The sequence below is a fragment of the Sebastes umbrosus genome, chromosome 4 (assembly GCF_015220745.1).
Source record: "Sebastes umbrosus isolate fSebUmb1 chromosome 4, fSebUmb1.pri, whole genome shotgun sequence".
Taxonomy (NCBI): domain Eukaryota; kingdom Metazoa; phylum Chordata; class Actinopteri; order Perciformes; family Sebastidae; genus Sebastes; species Sebastes umbrosus.
Window position 1 is genome coordinate 23,879,606 of NC_051272.1, and position 24,733 is coordinate 23,904,338.

The 24,733-nt window shown below is 41.9% G+C and overlaps 1 protein-coding gene across 4 annotated transcripts in view; it reads right to left on the bottom strand.

Moving 5' to 3' along the window:
* Nucleotides 1-8,194: 8,194 nt before the first annotated feature.
* Nucleotides 8,195-24,733, bottom strand: part of rassf7a (Ras association domain family member 7a) — a 39,164-nt gene continuing 22,625 nt past the window's right edge. For 3 of the 4 annotated variants that reach the window (XM_037767360.1, XM_037767362.1, XM_037767361.1), the window contains 5 exons: nt 14,327-14,525; nt 12,611-13,533; nt 10,257-10,431; nt 10,060-10,167; nt 8,195-8,502 (listed from right to left, as the gene is read on the bottom strand). In XM_037767360.1, coding sequence (XP_037623288.1) covers nt 8,471-8,502; nt 10,060-10,167; nt 10,257-10,431; nt 12,611-13,533; nt 14,327-14,429 — 1,341 coding nt within the window. In that variant the 5' untranslated portion in view covers nt 14,430-14,525 and the 3' untranslated portion in view covers nt 8,195-8,470. Of the gene's footprint in view, nt 8,503-10,059; nt 10,168-10,256; nt 10,432-12,610; nt 13,534-14,326; nt 14,526-17,704; nt 17,848-24,733 lie in introns of those variants that run through there. The other variant, XM_037767364.1, reaches the window with a different exon arrangement.

Below are 24,733 nucleotides of genomic sequence, written 5' to 3' on the forward strand. Positions count from 1 at the left end.
AATGGGAAAAGGCAGTCCTATACAGTACACACGTGACTTACTTTAACCCTCCTATTATCTTTGGGGTCAATTTGACCTCATTCAATGTTTAACTTCTCTAAATAAATGATTGACATAATTTGTTTTGCTTCATATTTAATGACTTTTCCTAATTTAATGGGAAAAGGCAGTCCTATACAGTACACACGTGACTAACTTTAACCCTCCTATTATCTTTGGGGTCAATTTGACCTCATTCAATGTTTAACTTCTCTAAATAAATGATTGACATCATTTGTTTTGCTTCATATTTAATGACTTTTCCTAATTTAATGGGGACAACTGGGTAAACATAAAATTAAAATGATTATATATTTTCAATGTCCTGTACACATGCTGTACGCATCGGTGTTCTTTGGGATCAATTTGACCCCAGGCTGTTTTAGCTGTATAAAACATATAAGAAATATCAACATTTTACACACATTTGTTTAGGATGATATTGAGGTCACTATAACATGCAACTTTATAATCTTCAAAAAGCTTTAGGGCCCTAACCTAACATAACCATAACTGTAGTAGTGCGAGACCCACTGATAGTTCACACGACATGGGGGATGGGAAACATCATTCTCGCGAGAACTTTGATATTTCCCCACGTTTTGGGGGCGGCAAAATATGGTTCCCGTGAAGATATTGATTTTATTTAAAGGGCTATTTAGGTAGTCAACAAACAAACATAAAGTACCTGACACATAAACTTGGGTAACAATTTTAATTATAATCATTTTCTGGAGGTTAAAATTGCTGGGGTCAAATTGACCCCAAGGATAAAAGATGTTAGTAAATTTGAAGGTAACAGGAGGGTTAATGTCTCTTAGTGTGCGTTCAATCACATTATAGATAGGTATTTTAACACATGACAGAGAGAGAGATAACAAATGTTTGGTGGTGCTATTTTAGGGTAGTAGAAAAGGCCAATATTTGATATAATAAAACCCACAAGTTATTTTTTTCTACATAAGATAAGATAAGATATTCCTTGATTAGTACCGCAGTGGGGAAATTTGCTGTGTACAGCAGCAAATCAAACAGTTATCAAATCTTAGAACAGATTACTATCAGATTATACAGCATAGAGTGGTGCAGAGGCAGAAACAGGCAGTCTCCCTTTGAAAAATGATATGCAAATACTTTGCACAGTCCTTGCATTCAATGAAAATTGGAAATTGCATGTGATATCAGAAAATAGGGACTTGAAAAACAAGAAAAACAAGTAGGCTGTTAGAGAATTGCAAAAAACAAGATGCATCAGTTTACGCAGTAAAAAAAGAGCTAAACATAACAAAATATGAACCATTTAAATAGAAGGAAGAATAAAAATAGGAGCAGTATATACAGTATTGACCATAAACAGACAATTAACAAAATTGCACAAGTGGAAAATGATATTGCACAGTGAGAATGAAATGAAATTCCACCTGAAAATATCAGGTTATTGACAGTTTTTGGTGTGTAAGTGTAAGTGGTCTACTGGGAGCAGTGCTGGTTGTGGAGTCTGACAGCTGCAGGAAGGAAGGACCTGCGAACTTCATACATACTATATGGAAGCCTAGGCTACTACACACATCAATTATATTGAGAATATACTTAGAATTAAAATGGTCGAAAAAATACTGAATGTGATTTTAAATAAATGCCCACACTGTGTATTGTAGCAGTTGCAAACAAGCACAAAATAAATTAGACGGGATTTAAATGATGGTAACCACCTTCACACAGCTGACATTATGGCCTTAATTTCAGTATATTACCTATAGTTCCATTTAGAGGTAGCCTAGGCTATAGTTCAAAGAGCACCTCACACTAATTAAAGCTGCAGTGGGTAGAAATGGAGCAATTAGGATTTAAAAAAAGTTATTTTTATAAAGCGGTCACTATATCCTGACTGTAGTGCATGAGACAGGTAATCTGAAAAAAATCATGTGCCTTTGTGTGCTCCGGTGCTGCTAATGGCATCTGCAAGATTTCACAGACCGGAGGAAAACAACCAATCAGAGCCGAGCTGGAGCCTTGCTGTCAATCACTCGCAAACTCCGATGAAACGGTCAAACTAGGCAGAGCTGATCAAATATGAATCAATATTATGTTACTGTTTTCAGAAACATCTTGTAGTGTACTGTTTAGCAGTAAAATGAGAAAGTTTGTGACCCGGCAGCCATGTTGAGATCAGTTGAGGAAATACCAAGCACCGCCCACCAGCTGGGGCAAACTGTCATTTCACAGCTAAACAGTACACTACAAGATGTTTCTGAAAACATTTGAGGTGAGAAATAGACATTACAGTAACAGATTATTGATTCATAGTCTGCCTAGTGTGATCGTTTGATCTGAGTTTGTGAGTGATTGACAGCTGCCTCCATTGAATGAACAGCCAATAGGAACGCTCTCTCTCTAAAATGACCTGTAATTGGATTAGATTTTTTTAAAGCCTGAGACAGAGCCATGAGGAGGTGCAGGAGTCCCACTTGAATTACAATATGCTGAAAAGTCATTATGGAATTTTTGTCCAATGATGCCAAAAACATTCAGCCTACTGCAGGTTTAATTTCACTATATAGCCTTTAGTTCAGTTTAGAAGTAGGCTATAATTCAAAATGCACTTCACACTAATTAGTGCATGGTGGCCAATCTAGTGTGCAGGGGTATGCTGTTTGAAAAAAGTAACATTGACACGAATGATGAAATATTAATTTGTTAAATAATAAATGATGGAACGGTTGTATTTTACATTCAGTACCTAACCCTTACTTCATACTAATCAAAACATTTTTTTTTAAAAAGTCTTAAAAATCTTATTGAGATATTAAATCAACCAGGAGGGCCTAACTGCAACAGTTATGGCTGTCACAAGCCACAAGCAGTCAGTACAGTAAACAAGTGCCACTGTCGCCCCCCAGTGTTCACTCTTACTTTGCAAAATCAGCTGTTACATAATACAATGTAATCCTGATTTGCTACTTTATGTCATGGGGTTATGTGTATCCTGGCTGTGAATAATCCGACAGGGCTTGGACAGTCAAAAACTGGTCAGCTCTAGAATAAAGGGCCTACCTAAACCTCAAAAGGTTGTGTGATGTTATCCAAGAAACAAAAAAAGAACATCATGTTCCCAGCTGACAAGTTCAAATGGGGGTCAATTCATACAGATGCAAATCATGCACATATCTTCTGGAGTTGCGCAAAAAATACAGAGTGAATTCAGTATTAAAGGAGGTATTAGGATATATAATCATCAAGAAATGTTCCATTTTATACCTGGGTAATATAACTACAGTGTTGCTGAAGGAAGATCAGTACTTGGTTAAAATCCACTGACAGCTGGCCATTACGAGGAAATGGCTTGTAGTGGACACCTCCAGGCTTAGTCAATGGTTAAACATAGTACAGGAAATATTTGTGATAGAGAAAATTACTTATTCTCTAAGAGTGAAAGAAGATGAGTTTAACAGAAAATGGGGAAAAATGGATTAGGTATAGAAATAAAGACATAAGCACTGTATAATTGTATTGACAATACTGTAAGTTATTGGAAAAATGTTTTAATAAGAAAATAACCCTGTATACTGCATCATTAATTGTAAACTGAATTGCAATGATTTAATTCAAGATTCAAGATTCAAGCCCTTTATTGTCATTGTGTAGTACAACGAAATTAGATTGCGACAATAGGTGCTCATGAAAAGATAATACAATATCAAATATAAAAATACAATATGTATATTGATGAGATGACAGTTTTGCCAGATTATTGCACAAAGTGTCCGTCAGATAATTATATAATTATTGCACAACATCAGATAATTATTGCACAGAGTGATCAACATATGTAATTGCACATATCCACAACAGTAGATTTAATCGAGTAATGTTCTGTATTTAAGTTCATGCACCTATAGCTGTTGTCATGTGTTGCTGAAATAAAAAAATTAAAAAAAAATTAAATTGTGGTTTCCAAAATCTATTTGATGCTGTACAATTTTGTTAATGATGGAGTGCGTTAATAATTGAGTGTTCATCCTCTTTTTTTTATTTCAAATTTACAGTATACATAGTAACAGCAGAAAACATTAAAAATATTTACATACAGAAGAAGCATAACGAAAACATAAACAAAGAGCTGTGACAAACAAAAGGACAACAAAAATGAAACAAAACAAACAAAATTAAAAAAAAACAATAAAAATAAATAGATAATAATAAGAAAGACCACACGAAAGTATGACAATAATTTCACTTAAAAACATTAAAGATATTGCATACATTCATTGTTTTCATTGCTTTTTTGTTATGAGGAAGAAATTGTTGACAGATATAATTCCATTTATTTCATAAATACAAAGAAATTAGGGTTTTTTTTTGGGTAAATTCACACTTGTGAATGTGGAACTTAAATTAATAAGAAAAAATGCATTACTGTCTTTGTCACTGTAATCATAGCAGCCAAATATAATATTTCTATAGTACAGTGCAAAACCTGAGAAAATGTTAAGTATAAAATTCTTGACATCTTTCCACAATTCACACAATGTTCATCCTCCTCCTCCTCCTCCTCCTCCTCGTCATCAGATCACACTGTCATGCTGCATCCTCTGTACGTGCACAGCCACACTCTGCTCATGGCAACACTGTACACAAGCAAAGCCGAGTTCAACCACTTCATACTGTAGGGGTAGCGTCGACCTCTGTCCAACCGGCTTAAAGCACATTATCCCACCTCCAGCAGCAGCTGTCGCATCACATGGCGTCTATTTCAGGCTAAAGAAACATGTATCGCTTTGATGTTTTGCAAAAAATACAGGAAACTGTCAACAAGATAATGGTTTATTCCTAATGTACGACGTGCAGAACTGAACGCGCCGCACCCCAACTATAACTCCCAAATTCAATCTAACTGCTGGCCTCTTAAATCCCACCTATAGGAGAGTACTATTGGTCGTTTCAAGTTCAACGCTGCAGCTCATTGGCTGTTGCGTAATGCCAGTTTCTATGTAATTTGCATAACCAGGTCGGGTTGCAGATGCATGGGAGTGGGCAGGGTATGGGGTAGTAGTGCAAGTGAACTGAACTTCTGCGTCGGTGTGTACTATATCACTCCAAAATGCACCTAACTTTAAGCATGCACGGTGATTTATTTTAGAGGAAAAAACAATTTGGATGTTTGGATTAGATGGCTAGTTTTTGCATGTTGGTGAAAATGAAATATTTTTCTTTTTAAAATTAATACAAAAGAAAGAAAACTTGGGACTGGTAAGTATAGCTCCCTTTCTTTATCTGCCACTATTCTTTATTCTATATGGTGTGGATGAATAGGCCACATCCAACAGATTAATAGATGTATTTTTTTTCTGTATGTTTATTTACAGTTGTCAGATATGTTATTATGTATTATTTCTGGAACTTTTTTCATGACAATTGAAATTGAAAGTATGTCAAATGCACACTGTACATTGTGAACTGGAAGCCAACTGTAATTTATGAGTCTGTGGCACAGTTATGTTACAATGTTGGGACAAATATATTTAAGAGATTTTGTAGATTTAATTTGAACTGTTATATAATTTTGTGTTATGTACATTAATTTAGCCCTAAATAATGCTGTTTTCTAAGTGATCTAATCTCCACTCTTCTATGTGTGATTTATAGTTTTTATTACACAGCCTTTGTCTGTGTGACTCCACAGATGGTGTGTGTGCTCATGGTTATTATCAGTATTATTATCTGAAATCTAAAAGCAGGTAAGCCACTGACTAACGCACATTGTGCCACTTGTCAATTCCACTGTGCGTGTGACAGCGGCTAACCTGGTTTTGGGAACACTTCTCTCATTTTTGGGGCTCGTCCAAGAACCAGCAGCAGCCGGACCAGACAAACACCTCCAGTAGATCTACAAGCAGTCCCTCCTTACTGTAGATCATGTCCCGGGCACATTGCTGGGACAGGCCCTGCTCAACATGACTGCCCTCCCAGTGGTCTCCATGTGTACTGTAGCCTACTTCCTCCTATATACAGTATGGTTACATACTGTTTCTTATTTAGGAACCAGTGGCCTTTGCATTGCCTCTCTAATCTCGCCTACTGTGAAGACCATTGGTGAGTGTTTCTGTCTCATCTGAGTGGTTTAGACATGATAATCATCATCATACTGGTTCTATTTTGAGGTCAGGGAGTTCTTGAAGAGTTCCCCTGGGGGCCCTCCACCAAAAATGAGTATAAAGACACTGAACTTTGTTTTTAGAACAAAATGGATAGAGAAAATACAGTAATGTGTCCACCCCTTTACACAAATGGAAGCAGTTTTCCAGTTATTTACAACTTTGTTCCAAGTAAGAAAATCCAAATCAGTTGTGTACATTATGTACCATGTGTGTTTGTAAAAGGTATCCCTCAAGTGAGAAGTAAAATTTCTACTCAAATCAATGTGTGTCTTTTTGTTTTACTACTGTGTAAATGCATTTCTTGGTATCAGCGGCGAGGAGGTTTCATTCCCATCAGTGCATAATGACTCACTGTGACACAGAGGAATAGATAAGTGCAATATGTCAGACTCATTAACTTGTGGCCCCCATTCATCATCATAATGTGGACGTGCAGATGCTCACTCTCCTCCAACAACAAGGAGGTTCTTCTTTCCCAGACACCCACTGCCTGTTTTAAATGTGCATCGATCAGTTTTCATCCAAAAGTGGTCAAAACGTTCAGCTCTCTGACCCCTTTCACATTCATCCTTCCAAAGTAGATTTGGATGGAGTGCCATTGTATGAACAATAATAATTCCCTCAGCGGGGTGTCCTGAACCATCATCATAATCTGTTAATGTCCCGTTTATGAGATTGGAGTCCTCTGGGTTTAGGTTTGAAGTGGTGGGTGAGGTTGGATATATTTAACTTTGCATGCAGGATAGTGGATGTACAACACTGGTTTTATTTTTTTACATTATAAGGGATCATTATTGTCAATGTGAAAGTAGTAGGTGCGAAATACAGAGAGAAAGACTTTTGTTTTTTTGAGTGTATGTGCAATGTCCTTCATGTCCACAGGTAGGCGTCAGTGTTGTGTCACCATGCTGTGGGCTTGTCGAGACAGTGTAAACTAAACAAGGATTTGGAGCTTATCTAACCCCTACCAAGCCAGACAGCTCTAAATCTTCTCACTAAAATCCAATTCTACATAATTAATCATAATAAGGGCATCTCAGGTACTTCTCAAGAGTGAACAACAACGGCACAAAATGGAAATGATTGATTAAAAAAAGAATTATATTTTTGATGACTTTTCTTATAACAATTTGTGTATATATTGAAATATAAAGAGTTGGGATTTCACCTGGCAAGAGTGACCAGATGAGAGTATTTATAGAAATCCACAGGGTTTCGGTCACGGGGTTAGCCAGAGCACAAGAGACGCTCACGTCACTCGGTGGTGACGGCCGGCGTGTTTACTCTCCCGGGTAAACAAACAGGAAAGGGGTGGAGGACAAAAGTGTTGTGCAGAAGCACGATTTTTCAACTGTGTATTTATCGTTGGATGCCGAGTTTGATTTGAAATAACAAATTATAACAAAATAATGGTTTGTTGTCAGTAATTTAAAGAGAGATAGAGAGAACACACATCAACTCGGAGGGAGAAAGTCCCCTATTTGCTCAGATGTCCTCTGGTGTTAGGACACAATTCCTTATTAATAGCATACATTTACAACTAAATAGATTGATAGTAAGCTCTCGCAAATGATCTCAGGTCTGTAGTGCCCTCATGCCTTTATGGTCACATGTCTTGTAGATATACTGTGTGTTACATCATCCATATCAGCAGAGGTTGCGATACCAGGATGTTTGCCACATTTCCCTCCCGCATCCAACGATGCACTTAGTGAACTTTCAAATCCGTCACCTGGCTTTAAAACGCCCAGAAATTATTGTGCACCATAGGATCCACAAGTCACGAGGAGGGCCTGCATATTTCAGCACCTATAACGTATTCATAATGCAGTTCACATAGGAGCTTCATGGCGCTGTAATTTCTAAAAAGTGCACACTGGTGTGTTAATTATTTACTGCAGAGTATTTCCAGATGCGCTGCACCTCCACTCCTGTAGTTACAAGGATGATTATAATAAAATGTGGGGCATTAAGAAAAACAACGACTCGACAGAAGATTATCTAAAACACAATGCACATTTTTTATTATATTTAAATACACAGTCATAGTAATAATTGCTCTAGGTAAAAGGTTTCTAAATTATTTTTTACATTTCATACAGATACGTTGCAGTGTTTACAGTAGCAAAACTCTGTAAATATATTTGTCTTATGTATATACAGTATGTATATCATGGTTTCGATTAAATAATGGGTTACAAAGAGAGGGGTTAAATAATTGGTGACGGTGACAGAACAGTGAACAACTTTCCTTTGGCCCTGCGGTCCATGTTTTATCTCCATGACGACTCTCGGGATGTGAGGACTGCAAGACACACAAAAATAAGTGGGGATGGTGATCCCTTCGTTTGGAAAACATGTTGCAGCTAAGACACAGCAGGAGAGACCTGTGTCAATCCACATATTCACACATGCCCACACACAACACCAGTTATTGGGTTAATTCCTTGTGGACTGTGACTGAAGTCTTGCAGTCAGAGTAGCATTTTGGGACCGAATCTGTTTCAAGCATGTTTCTATAACAAGCATTGAGATATCGGTAGTTTCCCCAAGCAAGGAGCGGTTGTATAATCCCACAAAGAAAATACCACACTGTAAAGGGAGAGTGCACACTCAAACACACTTCACTTTGACCTGTCAGCATTACAGAGACACATAATAAGATGCTAAGTGCTATGATAAAGTGGTTTAGGTGGTTTGGATGGTCATTTTGTGGATTACAGTAATGAAGACAGCCAAAGCGCTGAAAACAACAGCTTCCTGTGTTCGCTTGATGTTTGTTATAGGTGCTTAGGTAAGTAAGCTCATCCTAAATCTACAGTACACTGAGGCACAATACAAGTTATGACAGGTCAAATGTTAGGTGTGATGACAGCAAAAAGAAACCATCCCAAACGGAGGAAAAAGAAAGATATCTTAACAAACCATGGCCTTGCTGCACTACTTTTGAAATGTATCCCTTCTTTTAGCACGGAGCTTGACAAAAATAGACTGGCAAAAGCTCAAAGCTCCTAAAATAAATTGTCTTCAAGCAGAGCAGACAGATACATTTCTGTGTAAGAGAACCAGGGCCAAGGCTTCACACAGGAAGAGAATGGGACAGTGCAATACATTTTTGCAGAGCCCTTCCGTGAAAGGCTCTTGCTCTTTGGAAGTCAAGCGTCACCAAAGTACAAGGCATTGTATAGATACACCCCCCGAAACCCCTCTCATATAAATAGTATCCATACATAAAAGGCAAAGTGAAATGGCATTGGTCTCATATCTTTCCATGTCACAGTATAAAAACAGCGCTACAATCAGAATGTCTGCTACAGTCATTCCCAGTGCGACCGATGTGTTAACATGGAGATACGGTGAAAAGCAGCTGTCGGTAGACGATTTGTTGACTTGAGGGTGGGAAGGCCGCTCTGTATTACAGAGGGGAGGGGGGGAGTAAGGAGCAAGTTCCCAGATGTATTAAAGTATAACGAAAGCAGCTACTGTTAGTCCAGAAGCAAACAGTGAAAGTAGAGACAACATGAAAGGATAGATAGACCCACAGAGTTAAAACGGGGAAGAAAAATGGAGGGAGGAATGTGTTAAATCAGCTGTAAAAAAATTAGAGAGTCAAGAGCTAGGCGCAGAAGAGAAGTCTTTCAGTCTTTAAAGGTAGAGCACAGCTGAGAAGTAGCAGGGACCTCAACCGTACAGCTGCTTCCACTACCCAACACTAAGAACGGCAGCTGTAGCCTTAAACCCAATCAAGCTGGGGTAGAAAGTATGGGGGGGGGCAAGGGGCTCTGGGACCAGAGGGTGGGCGGGAGGGAGAGGAGCAGAGCGGGATGGACTTGGGAAGCAGCAGGGTCTCACACATACACACCCTCAGGGTTGAGACTGGACACTAGAGGGTTTTGCAGGTTGCGTGGATGTCCCAGGAACTGTTTGGCAGTGGGGCGAGGCGGCGATTCCATTTCAGTTACACCGTGGCCTGATGGGAGAGACGACACCGTGTTCAGAGGGCAAGTCATCTGAACTTTAATGTTGAGTTTGAATATGTATTTTTTTTTGTTTCCATACCTCCGTTCCTGTATCCTTCCTGCAGAAGATGTGCCAGCTCTAACTGCTCCAGCTGCTCCTGGAGCTCTGTGCGTGAGTGGGTGTGCGCCGGCAGGACACCTGCTTGTTGAATAAACTGCTGCAGGTTACACTGCCTCAGCTCCTTGTTCAGCTCCTCCAGCTCCTCCTGTTTGGCCTGAGATGGGAAAATAAACATGGATCAGTGAGGAAAACAAAAGGACGATTGAGAGCTCACATCTGTCAATGCTGACTCACTGAACACTGAACACCTTGTTCGCCTGTAAATGGGTGCAGCATATGAACATGGGATGAGCTAAACATGCCTGTTAATCAGTAGATATAATTCTGTTCTGCATAACTTTAATGATAATACACCAACAGCAGACTGTATTAATATATTTATAAGGCAGGACTCCTGTATTTTAGGTCACATTACTTCTACTGTAAATGTCAAGCAACTTTTCACCATAGGAGGGCAGCAGAGTCTAGTCTCAAATCACTGAAAGAGACCATCACCTATCACCCATCATCAGACCATCCAGCTACAACGAATCATCAAAGTCCCACAGCTACTACCACAAGCATTTTTTTTCTGACTCCATCCAGATCCCAGCAGCCTGAGGCACCTACTTATAGATGGATACATAAAAAATGCTCATTTGCCTGCTGCATTTCAAAGTTGTCTTAATCGACCAGATGCCAGGGGGGCCGAGTTATTCATCAAGCTCCAATTATGGAAAACGTGGACTTGAGAGATGCTCCGTGGAGACAGCGGCGTCACCTTTGCGCCCGCAGATTAAACCGTGATGTACACAAACAGGCCAGTCAATCAGTCTTAATCGACTATCCATTTGTGCTTAATCAATGTGTCTGCACACGGTACAGGAAGCAGCAGCAGCAGCAGTATGCTATAGTCCCCAACCCCAGCGCCTGTGTGTGTGTGTATAATTGATGTTGGACTGAGGCAGCCTGCTGAGGCAGTTCACACCTGCAGGTCTGCCTCCATTAGCCTAATGACAGGAACGCTGCGCTCATCACCACCAACACTTAAACACTCGGCTGGCAGCCTCGACCCATCAGCTGACTGACGACTGACACGGCTAGACATGCACACCTTCCCATTACTATGGACTGAGCTATTTCATACTGTATCATGTTACCGGTATTAACATGTCATTTACGGGAAATAAAGGCATCTTATTTCTTCCAGGCGATGACTGTCTGGGTGGCAAAACGCCTTTGTGGTTACTTTTGGATTATAGACTCTTGCAGTCCTGTTATGACATGGTGGTACATATTATACCAGTATGTATGAAAAAACAAAAGCCTAATAATACCTCTGTTCTGCAGCAAGATGCTGTCTATATAATTGGCAAATTGATCATGACACAGTCCTTCTTTGTTCCATCAACCGGGCACTTAATCTGTGGAGTCAGACACATCCCCACAAGGATGACTGACTGAGAAGCAAATGAGCTTATCGTTATGTTTTAATCAGTTTTGCAGCCAGTTATTTCTTGTAGCCCAGTGGATTGAGAGTGGGACAAGAAGGTCTTTCAGTCTGGCTGGTCTTTGCTTATGAAGGCATGGAAACACCAGACTACAAATGTCTTCAATGTGCTCCATTTCCTCATGGCAAAACATTCAAAACGCCATCGAAAATACTACAATAAAAGCAGACTTTAATTCTTCCCTCCCCTGGCTGGAACTATAGTCTGAATGAGCTCCATGAAGTGGATACCCGAGTCTTGGGTTGCATGTGGATTATGAGGGAACTCGAGTTTTGCTTCAAACTGGGTTAGGCTTTTATTGACACAGCCGCGTCTATGACAACCACCAGAAGTAAACAAACAACGACACCACAAACTACCATAAATTGAGGCAGAGTAGATCCAATAAAAGGGGCTTTTGTTCTACAAATCAATCCTCTTTAATCTCTTTTTCCATTCACAGGGTACAAGAATATGTTGATATTGGCAATGTAATATAAACACCATTAGCAACCACGTGTGTGTTCAGAACATGCATACAAGATAATACCTGCCAAACCAGTTTGGCTAGAGTGTCAATTGTTCGTCAGGCAATAAAACATTTTCATACAAGGGATGTAAGTATACAGCATTCATGTCATTGTAATTTCTGTATAATTATTTGTATATAAAAAAATTGCACAGTAACTCATGTGTTCAAGTGTCTCTGCACTGTTTGTGTGCTGCAGTATGCAGGTAGGAGAGGGATACAGTTTTTACAGTGTGGCTAGATGAGGGTCTGTGCTGCAACCCTCAAATGACAACACATGGGATGTGATGTGGATTTTATAGCCCTTTCTCCAGCACCGTCACCTCTCTCCTTACCTGCATCAGAGACTCTGCCTTCCCCAGAGCCTTGTCAGTCTCAGTTAGTCGCTCCTCAAGCTCCGTCCCGTGCTTCTCCCGGCTCTGGAGCTCCACCCTCAGGACGTCGAGGGATTCTTCGGGTCCGGGGGCTTTCCCTTCCGCCTGGCTCTCCCGCTGGATCTCCTGCTCCAGCTGAGCGGAGCGAACGGAGAACTCGTGGAGCCGCCGTCCGCAATCGTCGAGCTTGGCGTGGAGCTCCCCCAGCTCCCTCCTCATCCCTCGCTCCCTCTCCGACTCCACTTGAAGCTCCTCCTCCCAGTGCTGCTCGTGGGCGAGCTCGCCCTGGTTCCTTCGCAACGCCAGCTCCAGAGCGTCTATCTCTTCTTGCAAGTGAGCGTCGGAAACCGGCGAAGGACACGGAGACGGGTATGGACGCTCCCAGGTATGCGACTCCCTCTCTAGCGCTTCTAGTTGGGCCTCCATAGCCCTCAGTCTCTCCTGTTGCTGAAGAACCTTCCTAAAGACCTCCTCTTTGGATGGGCCTATAGATGGTGACGGAGATGGGGATGGCACATGAGGGGATAAGGGGCTGGGAGAAGGGGAAGGGGAGGCTCTTTGCTCCGGAGAGTCCCGAGGAGACCTCTTAAACTGTTTGGTTTTAGGAGAGGTGGATGGCCCCAGGTTAAAGGTGAGTGCTTTCTTAGGCTGGCTGCGTTTGGAATGCTCTGGCTCAGGAAGCTTGGGCAGCGGGGTTGGAGTTGGTCTGTCCTGTTTTGAGCCGGGTCCATCACTGCTGCTGGGGCCAGTACGGCGCAGGAAGAACTGAACTTCACTGCCATGTTGGCCTAACTTCGCCAGAGACTCCAGGGGCTTCTCTGTAGCCAACAGCTGCCTCTCTGTATCCCTAAGACGCTGGATCAGAACATAACGGCCTGTCTGACCTGGAGACGGAGAGAGAGAGAGAGACAGAGAGTGAGTAAAAATAAATACACATACAAACTGAAAGACAACCTTGCCTAAAACACCACCATATCAAATTAAAAAAAGCTGCATGATACTCAGTTTTTTATAAAAACTAATATTACATCAGTGGAGACCTTTCTTCTCCTTCAGTGTAATTAAAGCAGTTGGTTTGACTCCTCCCATCGCTTCTACGCACGTAGCGCTGAGTGAATAAATGACATCAGGCGCATTATGATGATGCTGCTGATACCTTTAAATCTCTGCCTCAGAGGATCAGAATAAAAGGCTGCTGCGTAAGACTCGTACAACATGTAAAAAAATGTTCAAATAAGCTGAAGTTTCCACAAGGACCTTGAAATTAGGACAAGCCCTCCCTGATGACTTGGCAGGCAGCTCACTCATGGAAGGAGGAGAGTGCTAAATCTGGAATTATGTTGTTCAACGCCGCTGCAGCGCAAGGCTCGAATAAAGCCGGAGGATACAGGGACAGGGGAGCCGGAAATCCAAACTGACCCCCTGACAATCCAACAGAGTACTCGATTTGGGTCAGCGGAGAATGAAAAGGTGAGAGAACCGGATTGCTGCAACCTTAGCATGTACACGTCTTGTTTTGCCCGCATCGAATTCTCGCTGCAGGGCTGTTATCTAAATCACTTGAGGCCGTAAGATAAACTGATCAAGCAGACAAACAAGGCGCCAAGTAACAACAGCTTGGCAGCTGGTATCATAACATGATGATTTCACAGCAGAAAAAGAGTTTGAAGTGCTCACCAATGGCCTGGGCCAGAGCGATGACCACATCCTGGCAGGACGTCTCCTCAGACAGGCCGCACACGACCCGCACCACTCCGTCCACCCACACTTTGAGCTCCATCTGGGACCGGGCGGGACGGGGTGAAGGGTAATATGGTCTTCAAAACGGATCACTTCAGCTTGGCTTAACTCAACTCAACACCGCATGGCACTGACTCTGAAAGACAAGGACAGAGAGACAATGTTAGAGCTGTGTTGACATGATTGATTATTAATCCAGGAATCTCATTTTCCAATTGTAAGAACAGACTTTTGTGAATGTTATAGAAGCAATGGTAGGCTCTTGGAGGTGAAAAAAAAAAGACACCACACCATGATGTAATCTTACCCCAACATGTGACATAACTTGTTGCTAACCTAAACACACCGCAGGCTGTCATATATATATATATACACAGCAGCACTCTCACTCATTAGTCATTTTGTTGAGATACCAGTTTCTACACCAAACAGTGCTGACGTCATGAATGTACTGTGTCGAGTGAGAGTATGATTGAATTGTAAATTTCAAGACCGGCAGCCGAAGGGGTAGAGCAGTGTAGCATTTTTGTTAAGTTCCTAGTGGTTAGTTAAGAGGCCCCAGCAGTATCTTGTGGACCTGGAAGCATAAATGCCAATCTGTAACCCAATTAAACGCTCTGCTGCCCTCCTTCAAAGCCGTTATGATAGCTTACCGCCGAGGGGAACGGACAGGGAAAGTGGAGCAACTCAAGTGTGTCTATGTTTGGGAGAGGGTGTTTGTGCGGGTAGAAATACATAGAAACATGGCAGGAGAGAGAGAAGAAGTGTGACCCCTCAGCAGGACCAGAACTGGGTCTCATCAGACTTCATAGAGCAAATCAGCAGGGCGGCAGGTTTTAACCTAAATGAATATTGTTGTGCTCAATCCTCCGTCTGCCTGTACTTTTACAGCTAAACTTCAAAACAAGGTAATAAAATACTGCAGTGCTCATAAAAAGTGAAACGCCTCGGGCGCTGGTAGGATTATCTATAGAAGTTGGCACAGTAAATGAAACTTTGTAGCCTAGGTGCGTAAAAGACAACTCTTCACCCAGAGTCAGACAGATGGTGTTCCCTTTCTGTCTGTCTCTCCGGTTCTCAATGGGAGGTGTTTAATACTGAGCCCCGCCATTATCTTGCCCCTCATTCAGAGCCTGGCTCTGCTCCACTGGCTGCCTATAGGGAGCTGCTTTGGAGGAATGCACTGACTTCATCTGCCAGCCGGAAGAATTCCTGCTTTTCTTAAACACAAAGTCCCAGCTCACCCCGCCCCCCCTCTCTGCCGCTGACCTGGCTGCCCCGCACCGCCATTACTTCTCCGCTGTTTAGACACCAAACACAAACTCTGCTGGGGAGCAACAGCCCATCTGATGTGGCAACAACATCACACAGAACAGCTCAACATGACACCACGTACGGGGAGGGAACGACGGCACGGCTCAGAGATTGAACTGTGATCGAGATCACAGGAAACATGCGGGAGATAGACGTGGATGATCACGTGTGGTTAAAAAATTCTTTTGAGCTATGCGAGCGGTGGTGATTTCATCTGGAGAGAAAGTTGATATGAAAAGGGGAGTGCTTACTGAAATCAAACAGCAGAAATTTCAACACAGTGGAGACGTCATTATGTTTCCTTCAGAGGGCACAGAGTGTGCTGTGTCGCAATACATAATTGAAGCTAACTGGTTGAGTCACCGAGTCAATAGACAATCATTTACTTCAGCTGGGAGGCTTTTTTTTTAAAACACAAAGGTGAACAAGAAGAAACAGAGGAATGCTACCTCACAGCCAAGGAGAAAAACGTTCCTCTATGCTAAAGCATCTTCATATAAACTGTGAGAAAACTGTTTACAAAAGATTAAACGGATTCTGAACTCTTGACATTTTTGTCATACATGCCTGTAGGGCTGACCCGAATACTTCGAAGCTTCGACTGTTGCCAAAAATAGACTGTGAAATAAGGAATAATCCCACAACATTATTCATTATTCATATTCAACATTCATTATTATTAGTTATTCTCACTGTCTGTTGTGTGTAGAGCTGCGTATGTGTACAGTAGTGTGGCAGCGACACTGTCCCGGCCACTGAAACGGGGGAGATGGAGACAAACGGACATAAATACCTTCAAATATTTCTCACTGAAGCTTCGAAGCCCAAAAAATGGTATTCAGGACAAACCTACATGCCTGCATGTACAGGGAAATTACGTCCTACCTAACAGGATTTGATGTCCTTTACATGAAAACAAACTTGCAGACACTACCTAACCCTAAGGTTTCTATATTTGTCCAAGATTTCTATGTACGATACCGATCTCGTTATATAAGAACACAAACATCTCCCAGCTAAGAATGTCACTCTCCCATGATGCTTAGTTCTCGTCCCTCCTGGCTGCTGAAATGTGATAATCTGCACTAACAGGAAACAAACAGGCCTGTAAGTCTCAGGTTGCTGTCTATTCTCTTTGTCACACAGGCACAACAACACTGAGAAACCAGACATCCGCCTGCCTGACCCAGCTCCTTTTCACAGCGCAGCTCCGGAGTCCTGTGTCAGTTCTCATTGAAACACAGATGGAGCAGAGAGGCACCTTTACACCGTTTGTGAAATGTAGTCTCAGAATCGTGAAGCGTACCATCAACGTAGGCTCTGAACAACAATGATATGGGTGTAAAATAATGTTCAAAATACTTACATGAGTCAAATCAACACACAAAAAGGACACTGACTCTAAGCCTTCTGTAGAATGCTTGATTTCAGAGTCAACATGCAAATGCTGTCGACAAACACGTGCTGCAGACTGCTTTGCACGCTTTCAGAGTCACTATGCACACACCCATTCAAATCTGAGCCGCTAAATTTATCCGAGAGGCATAATTATATTCGTATGACATCACTCACACTTCCACGCCCCACCCATTGACGGGTCACTCTCAAAAACAGAGAAACAAAACCCAACTCCCACCTCTACTTTCACCCTAGCCCCACCCACCCCAAACAACACTGGACACAGTTTCAGCTGAAACTCTGAGCTGAAACTGAAGCAATCAAAAATCTCACACTCTGGGCTCAGACACAAGCACATCCACACACAAAAAAACATTTGAGGAGTTTAAATTGAATAAATAAAATAGACTAGCCATACTGTATGATGAAAGGGAGAGAAAGAGAGACAGTGAAGAAGACAGACAGTGAGCAAATGAGAAAGGGAGAGAATAAATGTAAGGGGGGGGGAGAGTCTGACAGATAGACAGATAAAGAGTGGTAGAGAAAAGAGCAGTGATTGGAGCCATGTGCCATTCCCTCCTCTCCCCTCTCATCATAGCTCACCCATCCAGCTAACCCGCTTTGCGTCTCTCATCACCCTGTCTGTGCCTCTGTCTGTCTCTCTTCAATAACAACCTCCCGGCTCCCCCCGTTGGATTCGACTCAAGGCAGAAGTGGTTAGCGTCACAGCCCTGGGCGTGATTCGGCTCGCCTGTGTGCCATCCTGTGAGAGCAACGGTGTCGGGCTGTGAATTGATGGGCCTTTTTTGGACAAGCTGGGCACAGAGAAGTGTCCGTATGCCAAAACTACAGCGTTGGGGACACCCAATCTCCACTCCTTACACATGACAATCTAAAAATAAGACACTAATACACGAAAAAAAAACACACTTACGCAAGTACTCACGCAGATGGAAAGACACACCCTTAACCCTTGATTTCCACTGAAGAAGTTTGAATGATTCATGTCGGTTAGTCACGAGCCTGCGCAAACTAGTAAAGCTTATCAGGAAAAATTCCAAGCAAGGTTATTAACGTACTGTAGCTTCTCCAACACCTGAGCCCTTAGGCTACATGAAGAGTATGCTTACTGGGTGTGTAAAGTGTGTGTGCACGGGAAGTACAGAAGTCTGTCATGCCAGCTAGAGCAATGGTCAAAGGTTAGGTATGCTTGCGTTCATGTATAAGCCTGTATGTGTGAGTGTGTTTGCAAGCAGCAGAGCAGACATGCCATTTAAGGCCTATCTTTATGGGATGTTGCTCCAGTGATCACCGTGCTATCTCTGCAGCAACAGGAGTCCAGGGAACAATGGCGGGAGTAAAGGGCAGAGTGTGCAGTATCACGCACTGCTTCAGATCTGAACCACGGACAAACACACAGAAATGTAACAAGTGTTATCCCTATCAGTATCACCAGAGAGAATAAGACCCTGGCCCAGGCTGGTTAAAGTGTACGTAATAGATTAGACATTGCTGTTAGAGGACAATGAACAGTGCTGTGGAGAAGCTGCGTCCTCTGTGCCACTCTGGTCCAGGTTGGCAGAGACACACAAACACTCAAAGAGCCAGTAACACGCTGGCACCGAGCAGCCCGGTCTCATCTGCGCTGCAGAGACGCTATTGTTGTCCTGGTTCCACACTCAGCAGACAGTGCATTGCCTCTTTTGTGGCCCCTGGCATCGCCGGGTCGTGTGTCGTGCCACGCCAACTTTTAGTGCCATTCTGCTGCGTCCACATGTTACCACAGATAAAACTCATAAAAAAGGGAGAACAGATACTTTCTTTTGTCCTCCCTCGCCTCCCCGTTTTGCATTCTTTATTCCTCCTCCTCCTCCTCCGTCTTCTTCGTCATCCAGCGCTTCAGTCAGCGCAGACAGTGTATGTGTGCTTAAGGACCGATGAGACCGAAAACAAACAGAAAAGTCCACAACACGCCCGTAGTTGAGCGCAGCACAATAATTATTCATAATGGCAGAAAATTATCCTTTTGCTTCATCAATTAGAACTGGTACTCTGTGGAAAACTTGTGATGAATCGAATGGGTATTCTCAGTCACTGCTTCATTACACAGCAGCAAGAAAAAATGCCTGCGTATACACTTGCTACATCAGTGTGATACTACAAAACACACACACACACTAACTGTAATCATACTGTACCTTGCAGTAGTTTCAACCGACTTTTATCACTTCAAAACGTATATAAACATCTTATCTGGCTCAGGTTTCAATCATTGCCTTTCTGTGACTGCTCACATTTGGAGAGAAGCATCCAGGTGGTGCTGCAAGCAGCCAACTGGGTGATAAAAACCATCATCATCATTATTAACGATGAGCAAAGCTTTTGCAGTCGCAGCCCCAGGGCTTTGGAAAGCTTCACTACATAACACTTTAATGAACGAGGCTTTGTAGAATTGTCACTTTTTTATATCCCATTTCACAAATTATTGCTCGACTCTTTAACATCTCATTACAAAAGATCAGGAGTTTTTCTAAAAGTAAAAAGTTGCTTCAGTTGTGCTAAGGCCCTGTACAAAACATCTGCACAAGCTAGGACCGACTTAGTCCTCCGGCAAATACAGAAGATATTTGGAGAGAGGCTTTACAGTATAAAACAACGCAGACAGGCCTGGCCTAGCCTTCTTTATCTGCTCATGACTGTATCTCCGAAAGCATCACTTTCTTTATGACAGATTTGGAAAAAGATCTGTCATGAAGAGAGTGATGCTTTCTGCCATCAGAAGCTCCCACAACACCATAACTCCCATGTAGAAGTCGTAACCAGCAGGGCTCCTGTGCCTGCGGTCAGAGAGCAGGGAGTGGTCCACTGGCCACATGAGGAAACTAGATCCAAGATCTGAGGGTTCCTATTGGGTGATATTAAAACTTAATAACTTTCCAATGTAGACACACCTCTCACACAGGAGATTATTTGCTTTTATAGTGTGAAAAAGGCAGTACAATTCTGGAAAAATAATATAAAGTCACAGCTGGATGGTTTAGTTTGTCTGTTTAACAAAACATCAAACAGCAGCCTGTTCACTTTGTGGAACTTGCTCTACTTTTGAGGAGAAAACTGGGTTATGTGTGTTGTTGTTTACGCTGCCAAGATAACATTTCGTTTGTGTGCAGGCATCAGTGTATACATGTGTGTACAACTGCGTGTTTTACTATGACAGCGACTGCGTTGCTTCTTCTTCTTCCTCACAGCAGAGGGCCGGGCTGCAGCAGCCTCTCCAGACACACTGCTTGTTAATTAGACTGAACGGTTGCCTGGTTCCCCGCTAACGCAGCTTCACTGAAGCTTCAGCACACCTAATGAATAATGCATTTTTTTCACAGCGCATTAATTTGGCAAATATTTCTCGGAAACAAAATCCAAACGCTCGTGACCGACCAACTCTTTGAAAATGTCCGCCGTCCGCCTGTGTCTCTCCTCTATTGACATGCTAATGACTCAGCGCAGAGGAATCAGAAACAGCACTAATAAGCTTTAGTCGTCATACTTGCATACAGGGATCTGTCGCTGCAGCCTTCAGCCTTCTCCATTATAATGATTGGCTCGTCCAAGTGTGAAATCTCAATGAGAGTGGATCAGTGGTTCATTAATGCAGGGGACACCTTTGCCTCTAAATCAAGGGCAAATATAGACAGCGGTATAGTTTTTACAAAAGCAAACCTGCTAATAGAAAAGGTTGCAAACTCAAATCCCAGATCAGCTGGACAAATGGGATTTCTCAACTATTGCTACTACATCTCATGTACAGTCACAAGCTGTGCAATTGCTGTGCATGTAACTGATGATTGATGAGGGTTTAAAGGTTGAGGTCAGTAGATCTGAAGCGGGCCACGACATGGCCATCACCTGTGGCTGTCACTACCACTACGGTCACACTGTGTAAAACAGCACTTAGTGTGAAATCCCAGTCATCATGAATCACCAGCAGCACTCACACACGGACAGATGGTAACCCGGCCCGAACCACAAGAGAGAAGGATATGGAGAAGGTGTGAGAGAAAGAATCTTTATTTAATTTCAATTCCTTGAAAATGCTTAAAAAGTAGATTTTATTCTAACTTTGGAAATATAAAATATTGTGATATCTGATTCTCTCCATATCACCCAGCCCTAAAAGAGACCCTGGCACACCTTTGAATTTCATGGAAAGGCAATAAGGTGCACTCCCCACGAGCATGTGGCCACAATAGTTTACACAGCCCTGGCCACAATAAAACACTTCTGCATTATTCATCTCACCGAGTGAAAGACTTACTCATACCTGGATTGGATGTAGTCATTCACTTGTTTTCGTTTCAACCCCGGTAACCGAGCGGAGGCGAGTGCATTAGAGGCCAGGAATTTGTTTGCGCTGACTCATGGATCCGCCCACAGAGCCAGCGGCTAATGGTGAGAATGATAATGCAGGATTGCACATAGCCTGTGGAAGGCCGGGGCAGCTCGGCACAGGATGAGTGGTTTGGCCGCCTGTAGGCTGAGCCCTGCGAGTACAGGAGTTTGTATTGTTGTGGTGAGCCAGGGAAGAAGGCTCTCAGACTGCTGATGGGCACCCATGTGTAATTATATACCTCCGACCTGACTCAGCAATGCTTGCCAGGGAAGGAGGACATCGCTCTGTTCCCAGCCAAACGCACATGTACACACACACACACACACACACACACACACACACGCATGCATACATTTACTTATCACATAGCCAAAATAACACGTTACACAGATAGACGGCAGACAGGCTGACTCAAACTTAAACATGATGCTTCATTTGGGACTAAAGTAACATATAACTGTAAAAGAAGTGAACCCACTAATTTAAAAGGATGCAATTTACGCAAGTGGAAATTAGTTGCCTTAAAATTACCAACACATGCCACTTATAGATGAGCGTTTTGCAGGTGCATGTGTGGGTGCTCTGCTTTCACTTCCTGTGTGCTTGCGTGTGTCATTGAGGAGTCAGGAATGCCACGGCCTCCAGTGTCACAGGTTTGAAGCTAAACTCATTAGTAATTTAAAGGTCGCTTCCATGTCTGCTCATATCAATTATTTACTCCAGTTTTTTTTTGTTTTCTTTTTTTTTTTTAAAACTATCTTCTTGAAGCACAATCCAATATAAGACCTCGAATTATGCACAAGATAACGTCAACGGTTCAATCTAAGCAACTGGATGTCATTTAAGTCAGTGGTTCCCAACCTGGGGTCCAGCCAAAGATCACAGGGGGTGCGCCAGGATTTGTCTCCTCTGAGGTTGTCACCATTAGATTTGAAAAAGATATATTTTTTTTCTATTTAGATGGCCTCATTCTGTTTGAACCTAGAATGTCTGCACAGTTTCATATAAAGATTAGGCTAGACTAATATTATTAGTAGGCCCATTATAGTAGGTTGTACTTTGTAGAATTAGATTCCAGTAGTGGCTGCGTAGGATTGTTTCCAACTCATGTGATCCAAACATTTCCAATATCTCAAGAGCATTGTAAAGTCCAAAAATAAATATGTATTGTATTTTTTTTATCTAACGAAATATGCTTCAATCCATATTTGTTGGCGTTTAGCCTTTAAAAAAACCTACATTTTCACTGAGGTGAAAAAAACAAACTGTTTAGTTTCCCCCATGCAAAGACATCACACACCTGTATTAACAGGATGGTCTGGCAGTAAGCTAACAGCACCATAAATTACATTTATTTGACCATTCATATCGTATGATATTATGTATCTGCATTCACTTGGTGAAACATCATCACTTTATTTATGTTGACGAAACTGATGAGTTATATTCATTAAAGAAAGTTGATTTAATAAAAAATAAAGATGAACTCATTTAATACACTGAATCACTTTACTGAAATTGTGGATTTTTTTCAAGGATTTGTTTTTTGTTTTTTTTAAGGTGATGATGTCAGAAAATATGGGGGGAGGCGCTCAGTTTTTCTTAGATACTAGTGGTGGGGGGCTTCAAGCAAAATAGGTTGGGAACCGCTGATTTAAGTCATATAGTTGAAACTCCTTCAACTGTAGAGTTATGGAAGGAAGGCTATTTAGTCAGTGACTGAGACTGGTGTTTCATCATACTTTAATTCCATGCAATCCATGATGCAATATGCAATTGCCAGTCCTTATCTGAGCTGAAGGGAATAGTGCCATTAGCATGCCTGAGGAAACAAATATCTATACGCTGCTGCAAAGACAACGGCATACAAGAGAGCTCAAAGCCACAAACCAACATCATCTGCACAGTCTGTCACATCATGTGCTACAGTGATATACAAGACTTAAGTTCAGACTTAGGTGAGGTGAGTTATCAATCCAGGACTAGAGCAGGTGCACATTCTTGTGCAGGGCTGGAACGGTAATTTTACAACAAAAATATATGAGTCCGACAGAAAGAAAACACAGCTGAATGGATGTTTTCACAGATGAAAGTGAAGAATTCTTCCTAAGACATCAATCTGAGGTCACGGACATTACACGGGCACCACAAACTACTAGTATGGCTAATGCAAGCCATTCACCGCTGGTTTTGATTGGATTCAACTTTGAAACTGAAACTGAAGTTCCCCGACTGTGACGTTCTTTGAACAACTGCCAGGAAAAGTTTTGAGAGAAAACCACAGGCTGTACAGATTAACATCTTACTCCATTGCTAAGGTCAGTCTGCTATGCAAAACATCTCTTCTCAAACCCTTCCAATATTTACCTAGGGAGTTTCAACATACCTGGCCCTTGGAGAGAGGGATACAGGTAAACACAGCTATGGATAGTCAGCATGTGTGTGTGTGTGTTAGACCTTCAGGTAACCTATCGCAGCGTGTACAATCCTGCTACAGACTGATAAGATGTTGTCTTTTCCTTACCATAAAGGAGATTCATTCCACAAATATGCTGTTCCTGTATACTGAGATAACAGGCGAGCGCTGAGGAATGTACAATGTGTCATCAAACTATGAACAATGTGTTGCCTTCAGTTAATAATGAAGCTTTTGTACTGTGAACACACAGTCACATTGCTCACCTGTACAGTGCAGGTAAGGTTTTAGACTCATATTCTGAATAAACAACGTCTTATAAATGAAACATATTATTAGAATAGAGACCAGAGCAGATATAAGAGGTTAGTTAATGCAACTCTCAGACACAAGGAAGAAAAAAATATATAAGTGAACATATATAAGGAGGAACAAAGGGACTATTACCAAAGGTGGTCAGGCAGAGTGCAGCTTTTCCCCACAGGCATCAATGAGATGTTTCAGAGTATTTTATGAAAGCATGAAGGTGCAGAGGTTCACCAATATAGAATAATTATAGTGCCAAGAAACTGAATCTTGTGGGGGTGTTTAATGACCCTATTGTCACTCATATCCGATCCACCTATTTGAGCCAATATCAGCCCGATATCCGATTTTGGTGTTGGTGCATCCTTGATGTTTTTTGACATTTGACAAGAGAAGCCAAATGTCTCAAATGTTATCACAAGAACTTATCCTAAATAAAACAATAAAACTAGCTAACTCTGGATTTAAATCACAAAGTATCTGATCCCAAAATGAGTAAACATGATTACAAATATGACCAGAA